This window comes from Martes martes, assembly GCF_963455335.1.
Source record: "Martes martes genome assembly, chromosome: 5".
In the NCBI taxonomy this organism is placed as follows: domain Eukaryota; kingdom Metazoa; phylum Chordata; class Mammalia; order Carnivora; family Mustelidae; genus Martes; species Martes martes.
Window position 1 is genome coordinate 86,239,204 of NC_137892.1, and position 15,011 is coordinate 86,254,214.

Below are 15,011 nucleotides of genomic sequence, written 5' to 3' on the forward strand. Positions count from 1 at the left end.
CAGGCTTGTTTGCACAGAGAACAGACTGGTGGTCTCCAGGGGAGGGTGGATTGGAAGGTGGGAGAAAGGGGATTAAAAAGGGCAGACTTCCAGGCGTAAAATAAATAAGTCGTGTGGATGTCATATGTAGCATGGTGATTGTAGTTATTAGTACTATATATTATATGTGTGAAAGTTGCTGAGAGTGAATTTTAAACATTTTCATTGCAAGAAAAATTATGTTTAATATGGAGTGATGGGTGTTAACTATAGATGTATTGTGACCATTTTGCAATATATACAAATATAAAAAAAATTCAGTGAGAAAGAGTAGGAGACACAGCTCAGGCAGGTTATACTCAAATCCACAGGGAAGTAAAAATTAAAACTTCTTGCTCCTAAAGCCAGTGCTTTTCCTAAATTCCAGCATTTTCTAAGATGTCAGCAACAAGGAAGTAAAGTTTGGGAGACAACATGCTCCCCTCCCTAGAAAGTACCTGATTGGGGCTCTGACAAATCCTGAAAACCAGTAATCTGCCTAACTTTGTATTAGCCTTTAGCTTTGCTTACATTTTGACCAAATCCTTTTTTCCTTAACCATTAACACAGAACCAGAGTTCTAGGAGCACACTTTGAAAAATTTGGCCATGTACAAAAGTCAGTCTTTGCAGGATTCACAGACAACATCATTAATCTTCTGTTCATAGTCCTTCTCACTAGTACCAGTTTTTGAAGAGTAATGTAAAACAACGGACTTGATACTAGATTTACAATCTAGAATCCATAAGGTACTTTCTAAGTACATCAGGGAAGGCAGAATCATGCTCCCCGGCAAGGCATGACTCCAGGTAAAATCCTCCAGTTTTCTATTATCCCCTAATCTCTCTTGCCTATACTGTCCTGATCTTGTAAAATGCTTGTATTTTCATGGAATGCATTCAGAGTGTAAATACAATGTACATCAGAAAGTGTAGTATTATAATAAATGCCCTACGGGCACATAGGCAGAGTTACCATGAGAAAATACTTGACAGCATCTTAACCTTTTAGTTCCTAAGGAAGGCCTGAAGAGCCAAGAGCTATTTGATGAAATTCGAATGACCTACATCAAAGAGCTAGGAAAAGCCATTGTGAAGAGGGAAGGGAACTCCAGCCAGAACTGGCAGCGCTTTTACCAACTGACAAAACTCTTGGACTCCATGCATGATGTAAGTGTCAGACCTAAATACCAATGTCCGGAACATTGTCTAGAACGCTGGGTTAATTATAATTACACACAATCTGATTAATTGATTATATGTAATGATACATCAATAGTTTCAGTTTTGTTTTGATTTTTTTCCTGTTGGCAGATTTTGGTGATGGTTGGAGTTCACCTTGTCAGCCTCAGTTTGGCACATGTTTCTCCTAGGGGCAATTATGAAATATCATTTCATCTAGTCTTGTGCATAAAATATCATGATGCCATACAGAATTTAATAGCACTGTTTAACTAAAAAACGATGTCAAATTCCCTGCTTTTATAGGACTAATCAATTAAATTAGCATATGTCCTTCATTTATTGTTGTACCAGAGTTCACCGTGATGCACTGACGGCCGTGTAATTCTATATACAATTCTAAAGAATCCAAAATGTGCCTGGTACCTGAATGTCCATTTTATTTAACCAAACTTTTTTATCTGGTGGATTCCAGCAAAGATTGGTATATTCTAGATCAAATGTATTTTCTGAATTAGCAGCCAAAAAGCATAAGATGTTTCTACTAGTAAGTTTTTAAGAATAATCGTTTGTATATTTTTTTTTTCTCTTGCAGGTAGTTGAAAATCTTCTTAACTTTTGCTTCCAAACATTTTTGGATAAGAACATGAGTATTGAATTCCCAGAGATGTTGGCTGAAATCATCACCAATCAGATACCAAAATATTCAAGTGGAAATATCAAAAAACTTCTATTTCATCAAAAGTGACTGCCTTAACAAGAAAGGTTGCCTTAAAGAAAGTTGAATTTATAGCTTTTATTGTACAAACTATCAATTTGTCCTGTAGCAGTTTTGCTGTTTCATTTTTTCCCTTTCTGTTTTTGTCTGGTCTTTGTTTTTGTTTGTTTTAAGTACGCACTACATGTGGTTTATAGAGGGCCAAGGCTTGGCAACAGAAGCAGGTGAGCCATCGCTTGTAAGTAGTGGGAAGAGTAGAGAGTGATAGATAGTTGGTGGATCCCAGAAATTAGCTGCAGTCATGGGGGGTGATCTCCACTGTCAGGGAAGGATGGCACCTAAACCGCCAGTGCCCGAGTCTGTGTGACAAACTTTCTGCTCATACTTTTCACAGTTGGCTGGACAAAATTTTCTAGACTTTTTGTTGGTGTATTTTCCCCTGTATATTTAGGATAGCATTTTTTGATTTATGCATGGAAACCTGAAAAAAAGTTTACAAGTGTATATCAGAAAAGGGAAGTTGTGCCTTTTATAGCTATTACTGTCTGGTTTTAACAATTTCCTTTATATTCAGTGAACTACGCTTGCTCATTTTTTCTTACATAATTTTTGTATTCAAGTTATTGTACAGCTGTTTAAGATGGGCAGCTAGTTCATAGCTTTCCTAAACAAACTCTAAACATTAATCTTCTGTGTGAAAATGGGTTGGTGCTTCTAACCTGATGGCACTTAGCTATCAGAAGACCACAAAAATTGACTCATATCTCCAGTATTCTTGTCAAAAAAGCTCATATTTTGTATATATCTGCTTCAGTGGAGAATTCTCTAGGTTGTGCAAATTAACCATCCTAACTGGAGGAGAGCGCCTAGTCCAGTGACCTGCTCGGTAAAATGATGGTTGCAAATGACTAATTTAAAAACAAAAAACCAACCAAACACAAAACTACCAAGAGGCCCTGTTTGCACTTAATGCCCTATCTCTGCTATGGCTAGATGGCAAGAAAGTCAGCCAACGATCGTTCAGGACCTTTTGTTGTAGTTTGTATAAGTTCTTTAAAAAGTCAGGATTCCAGATAACCAGCTGAGACACAGCTGAGAGATTTTAATCAGACCAGGTATTTCCTCTCACTCAACTTGGCCCCCCTCAAATAAATCTCCAATTAGCAAGCATAGCCAGATACCCATTTTCACATTCCCATCCATCACCAATTGGTCTCTCTTTCCTGGCAGTGCAGGAAAGCTCAGCTACTGATTTTTGTGATTTCGAACTGTCAGACTTCCATGTTTGTATGACTACACATGCCTCTTACCCCTCCGTGTGCCATAGAGTTTAACAAAAGTCTTGTGAACTCCTCCTCACTGTTGAGAATGATCATTTTAAACAAAATAGAAGCTGTAGTAGCCCTTTCTGTGTGCACCTTACCAACTTTCTGTAAACTCAAAACTTATATTTACTAAGCCACAAGAAATCTGATTTCTATTCAAGGTGGCCAAATAATTTGTGTAATAGAAAACTGAAAATCTAATATTAAAATATGAAACTTCTAATATATTTTTATATTTAGTTATAGTTTCAGATATATATCATATTGGTATTCACTAATCTGGGAAGGGAAGGGCTACTGCAGCTTTACATGCAATTTATTAAAATGATTGTAAAATAGCTTGTATAGTGTAAAATAAGAATGATTTTTAGATGAGATTGTTTTATCACGACATGTTATATATTTTTTGTAGGGGTCAAAGAAATGTTGATGGATAACCAATATGATTTATAGTGCGTGCAAGCATTCATACAGGCAGCAGTGGTCTCAGAAACGCCACAGGTTTGCTCTAGGGGAAGAGGGACATGGAGACCGGCCCCTGTGTGCCACGAAGGCTGCCAAGGCTCCGTCCCATTCAGATCACAGAGCAAGTCATCCTCTGCCTCCCACGGTGGGCGATTGCCCTCCTCATTCCCACAGTGAGTCTGTCCAGTCTGTCCACCCAGATGTGTGGGTGGAGTCTCCCCTGGCTCAAGTGTGCAATTGGGGGTGGGGGGAACAGAGAGGTGGTGCCTGCTGGCCCGCCCCCTCCCAGAGCTCCCTGATAGTAGGGCTACTTTCCCGCAGAGCACAGAGCCCCTCCAGCAGTGAGGTCAACACAGGGGTTTCAGGACTTTGGCAATAAGACGCATAGAGGTACCAGCAGTCTGTAAATAGTGCAAAATCCCATAGGTTGCCAAATAATACACTAATTCCTTTCTATCCTACTAGAGTTGATTTCCAAACAAATGAGTACATGTTTGTTTTCTTTGGATGCTTTTTTGAATGTTATTTGTTATTTTTCAGTATTTGGAGAAATTATTTAATAAAAAATGTAATCATTTGCTTTTTGAATGCTCTCTAAAAGGGAATGTTCCTTTTGTAATGGTTTAAATTGATCTCAAAGTATTTTAAGATGGTTTGTAACCCAGAAGGATGTGAAATTTTTGGTGCCTAAGAAATACCGCTTGAATATTATTATCAATGACAGTGTTAAGTTCCAAAAAGAGTTTCTGGAAGGTAAATTATTCTTCATTTATGGAATGGTAAATGGTTAAAACCAGAAAGCATATCACATGTTACTCTTATTTTAGTCCCACCTTCAGTTCTCAAAAAAATAGAGCTCAGTGAAAAAAAGAGACGGGTACTTGGTCAAAAGAAAATCAACTGACATTTGTAAAACTAGGAGGCTGTATCCTACATGGAAAAGAAGTTGTGCCCTTGTGAAATAAGTGGGAAAGAAGAAGGTTATCTTAGCTATGTTTGAGTGGAATTTAAGTGAGAAAAGATCTGGTGCTACTGGAAAGCAGCTTCATTTTCTATGTAGGTGGTATCTTGCCATCCCAAACTAAGTTTGTAGCAACTTCAGGGAGACTTGGCAACATGCCAAGGTGACTTACAGCAAATCCTGAAAAGCATTTTTAATTACTGGTGGAAAAATGTGTCCTTCTCAGTGTTTTTAGGCCTTGCTGGGGGACACCATAGAAGTGCTCGTCTAAAACTCTGGCAGGGGAACCTGAAAGGGCATCTACCTTCTGGAGAAGGGGGGTAAAAAAGAACACCCTAAAAGGAATGCTAACATGACTCATGTGTGAAGAGCTTGAAAGTGTCAGGTGAGCTCTGGGTGTGCGTGCAAAGGAAAGCCGACCTTGCTTCAGAACTCCGGAGCCGGGGTTGGGGGGGGAATGTGCAGTTTTACCCACCTAAACCATCTCTTCTCCATTAGTCTTAGCTTAGTTTTGTGTTTAATACCATAAACGACATCACTGTGGAATGAACAGTAAGATTAGACTGTGGTCTGTCAAAACTCAAAAACCCCGGCAGCCCTCAGTGAGATTTCCAGTGTTGGCCGGTCACCCTCAAGACTGTAGCTGTAAATGAATGTGTTTTCACGTGCCTGGTTTGAGAGTTGGATGGGAGAAGAGGAGTGTAAGGAGGACACTTTAACCACTTTGAATGGAAGTTGCATCATTTTCCAGACTGTGATCAGTCAGCCTGGTCCACCAGGGATTAGTGACCAGGTTTTCAGGAAAGGATTAGCTTCTCTCTAGAAAACGCCTGAAAGAAGGATTTTATTTTCTGATGAAAGGCTGTATGAAAATACCCTCCTCAAATAACTTGCTTAACTACATATAGACTCAAGTGTGTCAATATTCTATTTTGTATATTAAACAAATGCTATATAATGGGGACAAATCTATATTATACTGTGTATGGCATTATTAAGAAGCTTTTTCATTATTTTTTATCACAGTAATTTTAAAAATGTGTAAAAATTAAAACCAGTGACTCCTGTTTAAAAATAAAAGTTGTAGTTTTTTATTCATGCTGAATAATAATCTGTAGTTTAAAAAAAATGTCTTTTTACCTACACAGTGAAATGTCAGACTGTAAAATCTTGTGTGGAAATGTTTAACTTTTATTTTTCATTTAAATTTGCTGTTCTGGTAATACCAAACCACACATTTGTATTGAATTGGCAGTAAATGTTAGTTAGCCATTTATAGCAATGCCAAATATGGAGAAACATCATAATAAAAAAAATCTGCTTTTTCATTATGTGACTCCAACATGCTTTTGTGGAACTCAATGCAGTTCCAGTTTTCCTACCTTTTTTTCTCCTTCTTCTACTGAAGGCAGAGTTATCACTTCAGGCAACTTCTAAGACACTGAAATGGACACTGACATGTCAATGGCTAAAGGGGCAGAAATCCCAAGTGAGCTTCACCCTGCCTCCAGAGACACCGACCATCCCGTCCACACCTCAGATAGTCCTGTGCCAATTCCTGCAAAGGGTTTGAAGGCAAGGAAGAACCCACTCCCGAGGTCCTCCTACTCCATCAGTCTTTATCATGAAAAGTGACATTTTATGTTAACAGATGTTATCTAGCCAAAATTCTTGCCTCAACTTAAATTCTTTCTCCCAGAGAAGAACATACTTAGTACGTGCAGCAGCACAGAGGCACAGTATAAACCCTAAAGACAGAAGGTGCTCACGTGGTAAACCAGCTCTTCTACACAACCTCTTGAGTATTTCCCCAAAGTACCTCTGTGTTCAGGTTAGATCCATGGACTGGATGATGTCACAGACAAACTTTCCTATGAATACTCTTTTCTCCACCACTGACTTCCTTTACCAAGAAAAAAGGCATTGTGATTTAAAAACCAGATTTGCCTTAGTCATCGTCAGTATACCAAGCGTTTGCTACATACCTGGTTCACTAGGTAATAAATACTGAAGAAAGAGTAGATAGAGTAAAATACTATCTCTACCCTCAGTTAGAACACGTGATTGGAAAAGTGTGTCTAGCAAACCATCCTAGCGCTTGGCGCTGCAGAGGCCCTCGCCCAGCAGCAGCGTGCATACACGGCACTGCCTCAGTGTCCCCGGCAAGTAGCAGAGCTAAAGAACATCCTCACGCACATCACACCAGCAAGTCCTCACCCAGAGCACGCATGAAATGAGAACAAATGTGGAGGAAGATACTAACTCCATTTATAAAAAAGAAAACGGGCTCAGAGTTTAAACAACTGGTTCAGAGCCACTAACACCCATTTTATTGAGGTTTGAAGGGAAAGTCTCTAAAATGAAGCCATGTATCCCACGTCTGAGAACATGCCTCTTGGCCACAGGCCTCCCAGGAAACTGATTTTGTTTTTCTGTTCTTAATGTTTTACATTTACTGAGCATTCACCCAAGTGCGGGGCATCATATTTCAATACATTATCTCATTTAACTTAGCAAAGCTACAAATCAGCAATGTGCAATTCTCCTCACAAGTGCTGTCAATTACCATGATTACCTTCATTGCATTTATATAAGGAAATGGGGGCTTACAGAACTGAGTTCCTTGCCTAGGGTCACAAAGCTTTGAAACAGTTAAACAGAACCTTTAAAAAAACACAAAACAAAACAAAAAACACTGGGCATCTGGCTCCAGAGTTCATGTTCTTAAGCACTACTGAGAAATTATTAATATGAATCTCCTAACTAGATTAGAAGGACCCATACGGAGCATTCTGTGTCAGGCCTTGTGACATGATCTCGTTTTAATCTAATCCTTTCTGCTACCATGTCAATTTTGAGTCAGACATTGAACAATGATATTTCCTTCTCCTGAACGCATGTGTCCTAGCCCCTGGGGATATTGCTGGTCAAAACCAGTAACTGCCCAGAGATGATAATATACTTGACTTTGTCAAATATCCAAAAAGGAACCTGTCTCATCAACAGTCACAGGAAAATCAACCAACATTTCTTCAAGGGATGGGGTGGGGGCATATGGGCTACATTCACACTGAAGAACAAAGTTGCTTACAAAGGAAAACTGATGCAGGTCAACAGAGGAATCATGTATACACACTGCAAATTAGCCGTAAGCTTTTCTAGGATCCTTCAAGTGTCACTGTCTCAAGTCCTGTCTCAGTACACATGCGGCTGTGCCAGAAATAAGAATCAGGGCCATCGAAGACTATTAGGATTGTTGGCTAGAATTATAAGGAACTGAGATGAGAATAAAACTCTCCAAAACAGAGAAACGGGGAGAGTGTGCATAAAAATCAAACAATGGTTCACACAAGATGAGGCTGTGCTGTAATTCTCTCCTGATGAGTTTCATGGCCCACTATGTGGTGGGCATGCTAGATGACTGAATTTAAAGACCACAAAGGCAATACTAAAATTTCAAGGTGAGGTTTCTGCCCCTAAGGAATCAAAGATGGCAGCCACATGGCTCCTCAATTCTAGTCCCTTGTATCTACTCAAAAGCAATGAAAATGTGCACACGTGACGTGCATGCAAATATTCACAGCAGCACTATTCATAATAGCCCAGAAGTGCAAACACCCCAGTGATGAAGACATAAACAAAATGTGACATATCCATACCAGAGAACACAGCAATAAGAAAGTGACATAATGCATGCTCTAACATGGGTGAACCTCAAAACCAGTATGCTGAGTAAAAAGTCAAACACAAAAGACCCCATGTGACTTGACTTCACTCATACAAGATACAGAAGCAGATACAGAAGCAGATCAAAGGTTGCATGGTGCTTGGGGATGGCGACAGGACATGGGTGACCGTAGGCATGAGGGAACTTTATGGGGAGATGGAAGTGTTCTAAAACTGAATTATACTGATGGTTGCACAACCCAGTAAACTTAATAAAAATTATGCGATTGTACACTTGCAGTGAGAAAACTCTGTGGCATATATGTTATCTCTATGTTTAAATAAATTTTTTTTAATATATAACAGGCCGACAAGCAAATGTATAGCTTCCATTTGCATCAGAAGCCAGTATGAAGTACTTTGAATACATAAAGACATATGCAGCTGTTTTTCTCAGAAGCCTACAGAAGAGGTTTTCATTGTGCTGGGTGTTCAAGGATCAATTAAAGTTCATAGCACAAACAAGGGCTTACTCAGTAGTAATAGATTTTCCCCTGATATTTTTTTCAGAATATATAATTTTATTTATGGTCAAGAATGTATCCCAATATTTCACTGATACTGTGTTGTACTAACCCTGAGTCAGCCACCATGTGCAAAGCAAACAAAAACATGACAAGTTAAAACTAGCACACGTGCTCATTTTAAATATAAAAGGATGTGTTGCTCAAATACTAGGTGTTAATAACTAAGACCTTAGTACTTACAACTTTATAATGAGAAAAATCTGGGATCAAGTCTTCTGTCTTTTAACTAAATCTGTGACCTTGGGTAAGTTCTATAACCACTCCAGTTCCACATGAAAAATGGAGTAACATCATCTTAAAGGAATGAGAGAAGTAAATGAGATACAGTATTTAATCTGTTAGCTCAATGTCTACCACACAAGAAGTGCTCAAGACATGTTAGCTGTTTTTTAACTCCTCAAGGAAATCTAAAAGGGGAATTGTTTTTCATGCTCTCCCCAAAAATACACAGAAAAAGTGAATGATGAAGAATGATGTGAACACCAGGACTATATATAAACTTTCAACTTCACATACCCTAATAAAGTTAAGGTCACACAGAGGATTAGGGGAGACTGTTAGGATACTGGCCTGCATTTTCATTATGTCATACATTTAGGTCATTATGTCATACATTTAGCAATTAAAGGAAAAGTGGCAAAGTTACAGAATTTTATACAGCATTTTTCCTGGTCAATAAGGAGACTGCCAAAAAAAAAAAAAAAAGCAACCACCCTGTTACTCTTTTATCCCACATGCAGAGTTCCTCCAGGCTCTCCCTCTAACTGAAGCATATAAATATGAACTAAATTGCCTCAACTGGCATTAATGAGAGGGAGAACAACCGAACTCAAAATCACTACTATAATCTTTTTTTAAATACACCCAACAGAACTGAAAACATGTCCAAATAAAAACTTATATGCAAATATTCAGATCAGCATTATTTATAAAAAACCAAAAAGTGGAAACAATCTAAATGTCCATCAACTAATAAATGGATATATGAAATGTGGTATATCCATACAGTTAAATACTATTTGGAAACAGAAAGGAATGAAATACGGGGGCATGCATATAACACAGATAGACTTTGGCAACAGTATGATAAGTAAGAGAAGCCAATCACAAAAGACCACATATGTTATAAATCCATTTATATTAAATTCCAAAGTAGATCTGTGGTTCCAGGGGCTGGGGGGAGAGGAGGGGATAGTGAGGAGTGACTGCTTAAAGGGTACTGGGCTTCTTTTGGGGGTTAGTGAAAATGCTCAAAAATTGTACTGATGGTTGCACAACTCAAAGAATATGAAAAGCCTTTGAACTATACACTTTAAGTGGGTAAATATTATGGTATTTGGATTATAACTAAAAAAAGATGTTCGAAAGTAGAAATATATAACCAAATCAGCCCTCTTTTAATTAAACTGAATTTGTACTTAAAAACCTTTCCATCAAGAAAATTCCAGGCCCAGGGGTGCCTGGGTGGCTCGGTGGGTTAAAGCCTCTGCCTTCAGCTCGGGTCATGATCCCAGGGTCCTGGGATCGGCCCGCATCAGGCTCTCTGCTTGGCGGGGAGCCTGCTTTCCCTTCCTTTCTCTCTGCCTGCCTCTCTGCCTACTTGTGATCTCTGTCAGTCAAATAAATAAAAATCTTTAAAAAAAAAAAAAAAAACAAAAACAAAATTCCAGGCCCAGATGGTTTCACTGGTCAATTCTATTCAACATTTAAGGAAGAAATAATACCAATTCTACAGAAACTTAAAAAAAAAAAAAAAAAAAAAGCCTGAAGAGGAGGAAATAATTCTCAATCCATTGTGTAAGGCCAGTATTATTTAACCTGATACCAAAATTAGCTGATAATTAGAAAACTACAGACTATCCTTCGTAAGCATAGACACTAAAATTCTAAACAACACTTTAGCATGTAGAATATAACCATATTAAAAGGATGACACACCATGACCAAGGGGTTACCCCAGGAATATAGAGTTGGTTTCAAGATCAACCAATATAACTGACAATAGTGAAAAAACTAAGAAAGAAAAATCCAGAAAATTATCCTAACAGATGTAGACAAAGCATGTGATAAAGCCCAACATACACTCCTAAGTAAAAGCTAATAAACACTCAGCAAACTAGGAATAAAGGGAACTTCCTCAACATAATAAAGGGCATCTACAAAATACCTTCTGTGAGCACTGTACTTAATGTGAAAAGACTGTTTTTTCCCCTTCTAATTTCAGTAACAGAGAAAAGATGTCCACTCTTATTATTTCCATTTAAAACTACACTGGAAGCTCTACTCAAAACAGGCACACAAGAAAGAAAGAAAAAAGCATTTAGATTTTAAAAAAAATCATCTTTATTCATAGACCAAAGGATTATCTATGCAAAAGTTTTGTGGAATCTATAGGAATACAAGTAGATTTTTAAAAAGTCAAATACAGAATTATCATAGAACCATGAAATTCCACTCCTAGATATAGACACAAAAGAACTGAAAACCGGTCCTCAAGCAATACACACATGTTCATAATAGAATGATCTACAGTAGAGAAAAGGTAGAAACAGCCCACATGTCCATCAATGGATGAATGAATGAATAAGCTGTAGTACATATCAACAATGAAATCTTATTCAGCCATAAAAAGGAATGAAGTACTAATTCATGGTATAACATGGATGAACATCCAAAACAGTATGCTAAATGAAAAAATGACACACAAAATTTCACATATTGTTAGATTCCATTTATATCAACCACCTCTAATAGATCTATAAATACAGAAAGTATATTTTGATGGTTTTCAGGGGCTAAGGAAAAGGGATAATAAGGAGAAACTACTTTATGGATAAGAGTTTTACTTTGGGGTGATGGAAACGTTTTGGACCTGATGGTTATACACTATGACTATACTAAATGCCACCGAATTATTTCCTTTTAAATTGTTAATTTTATATTATATTAATTTCACCTCAATAACTTAGTTTTAAAGAGCTGCTAGAGGAGAGTGCCCAAGGTGGTGAATAGGGAAACTCTGGACTCACCTCCTCCACAGACACACATTAATTTATAGAACAATTCTTCCTAAAGAACTGAGGGCTGATTGACCTTTTGTACAATAAAAGAGAGAGAGAGAGAAAGAGAGCACAGAGAGAATAGTAAGAGGGACAGAGAGATGGAGACTCAGTAATGAAGGGAACCCATACCACAGCCCTATGAACTGCAGTAGGAAGAAATAGTACAGAGGGACCTTGAGCAGATTCATATCCCTGGGGCACAGACAAAAAGCTAAGGCTTTAAAGAGCAACTAGAATATAAAAGATCCAGCCTTAGAACCCTGCAAAATGTCAGGGGAGCTACTCGAACACTTTCTGAGTGGGAAGGGCTGGTAAACACCATGGTTTACGCTCCCCCTGCACCTTAACAGTACAGATCAGAGCACAGACCCAGTGCCACAGCTGGCCATCCACCTCAGTAATCCGAGTTGAAGAACACTGTAACCAAAATGAAAAGTACTTCAGAGGGAATCAACAATAAATTAGAGAATGCAGGGATCAGCAGTCTGCAAGACAGGTTTAATGGAAAGCACCCAAGCCGAAAGGCAAAAAGAAAAAAAGAATTGAAAAAATGAGAATAGGTTAAGGGATCTCTTGGACAAAATCAAGCAAAGAAACATTCACATTATAGGGGCTCCAGAAGGAAAAGACAGAAATGAAGGGGAAGAAAACTTATTTGAAGAAATAATAGCCAAAAACTTCCCTAACTTGGGAAAGGAAACAGATAGCCAGCTTCAGGAAGCACAAAGAGTTCCAAACAAGTTAAACATGAGGAGACCCACACAACATGTAATAATTAAAATGCTAAGTATTAAAGATAAAGAATTTTAAAAGCAGCAAGAGAAGCAACTGATAACATACAAGAAAAACCCTGTAAGTCTATCTGCTGATTTTTCAGCAGAAACTGATTTTTCTGTAGGCCAGAAGGGAGTGCTCTAGTGGGCAAGGTCAGCATTCAGAATTAAAACAGAAATAAAGAATCCTGCCAACAAACATAGGTTAAAAGAGTTAATCACAACCACACACATGACTTCAAAACATGGTAAAGGACTTCTTTAAAAAATAAGTAAGTAAGTAAGTAAAATAGAAAATGGACTTCTTTAAGTGGAAAAGGCTGTAATTAAAAGAAAAGGATGAAAAGAAAAAATTTCATGAGTAAAGGCAAACTTATATAGAGGTAGTAGAGAAATCACTTATAAAGCTAGTATGAAGGTTAAAAGACAAAAGTAGCAAAATCAACTTGGATTGTTGTTTTTTTTTTTTCTACTTCCTTGTTGAAATTCTGAATTCATCCACTCTTCAGTCCATTGATCATCTTTCTGACCATTACTCTGAACCTTTTATCAGGGAGATTGATTATCAATGTTTCATTTAGTTCTTTTTCTGAGGTTTTGTCTTCTTCTTTTTTGGAGCCTATTTCTCTGTCTCCTTATTTTGCTTAACTCATTCTGTTTCAGTGAATTAAACTTGAAGGAATATTCTTGATATGGTTATAGACCGTGTAGACTGTGTGCTTTGTGTTGACTATGTGCCTGGTGACTTTGGCTGACTGGCTGGAGTTTGGCTGGCATAGGCTGGGGTTTCCAGGGTAGTCTGTATGGGGATGCATGGTTGGGATAGCTGGAGCCGAAATGAATGTGGGCTTCTGTGGTTCCAGGGTTCTCCATGCAGGAGGTACCCTGGCAGGACAGTTGTAGCTGAAGTGGTACAAGTAGGGATCCTGGAGTTCTTTATGTATGTGGCACCCTGGTGGTTGGAGCCCAGACAGTTTCAGGCTGGGATGCTCTATTAAAGGGTTGCTCAGTGCATGGTACGCTCCATGCAGGGGTGCTTCTGGTGAGTCATCCAGAGCTGAGGGCAGGTGGAGCTGTAATAAATGAATTTAGTAAAGTTTCAGAATACAACATTGGTACACAGAAATCTGTTGCATTTCTATGTATTAATAACAAAGTAGCATAAATAAATAAATCCATTTACAATTGTACCAAAAAAACATACCTAGGAATGAACTTAACCAAGGAGGTACAAGATCTGTACTCTGAAGACTATAGAACACTGATGAAAGAAATTTAAGATGACATCAATAAAAGATTTTCCATGCACATGGATTAGAAGAATATTTTTTTAATGTTCATACTATACAAAGCAATCTACAGATTCATTTCAATCCTTATCAAACTATTTTTCACAGAAATAGAACAACCAATCCTAAAATTTGTACAGAACAAATAATTTTGTATAGAACAAAAGACTCTGAATAGCCAAAGCACTTGAGAAAGACTCACAAAGCTCAATTTATCACATATTATCACAATCCCAGACTTCAAGATAGACTACAAAGGCAGAGTAATCAAAGCAGTATGGTACAGGCACAAAAAACAGACACATAAATAAATGGAACAGAATAGAGCCCATGTTTAGTAATGTAATCCCATATTTATGTAATCAATTAATTTATAACAATGGAGGCAATAGTATATAATAGGGAAAATACTGTCTCTTCAGTAAATGGTGCTGGGGAAATGGACAGCTACATGGAAGAGACACTTTCTTGCACCATACACAAAAATAAACTCAATACGGATTAAAGACCTAAGTGTGAGATTTGAAATCATAAAACTTGTAGAGGAAAACATAGATGATAATGTCTTTGATATTGGTCTTAACAACATTTTGCTGTGCATGCTTCTGCAAGCAAGGAAAATAAGCAAAATTAACTATTGGGACTGCATCAAAATAAAAAGTTTTGCACAGCAAAGGGAAACGATTAACCAAACAAAAAGCCAGCCCACTGAATGGGAGGAGATATTTGCAAACAATATATCCAAAAAGGGGTTCATATCCAAAGCATATAAAGAACTTATACAACTTAACACCAAAAAAACAAACAAACAAAAAAACTAATTAAAAATGAGCAGATCCTGGGGCATCTGGGTCGTTCAGTCTGTTGGGCATCTGCCTTCAGCTCAGGCCATGATCCCGGGGTCCTGGGATAGAGCCCCACATCGGGCTCCCTGCTTGGTGGAACCTGCCTCTCCCTCTCCTTCTG

General features: G+C 38.0%; 1 protein-coding gene across 4 annotated transcripts in view; it reads left to right on the plus strand.

Moving 5' to 3' along the window:
• The window catches only part of NR3C1 (nuclear receptor subfamily 3 group C member 1), a 115,128-nt gene extending 109,132 nt beyond the window's left edge, over positions 1–5,996 (plus strand). For 3 of the 4 annotated variants that reach the window (XM_080803679.1, XM_080803678.1, XM_080803680.1), the window contains 2 exons: positions 1,030–1,187; positions 1,795–5,996. In XM_080803679.1, the coding sequence (XP_080659805.1) occupies positions 1,030–1,187; positions 1,795–1,947 (311 nt within the window). In that variant the 3' untranslated portion in view covers positions 1,948–5,996. The remainder of the gene's footprint in view (positions 1–1,029; positions 1,188–1,794) is intronic. The other variant, XR_013966828.1, reaches the window with a different exon arrangement.
• Positions 5,997–15,011: the final 9,015 nt, after the last annotated feature.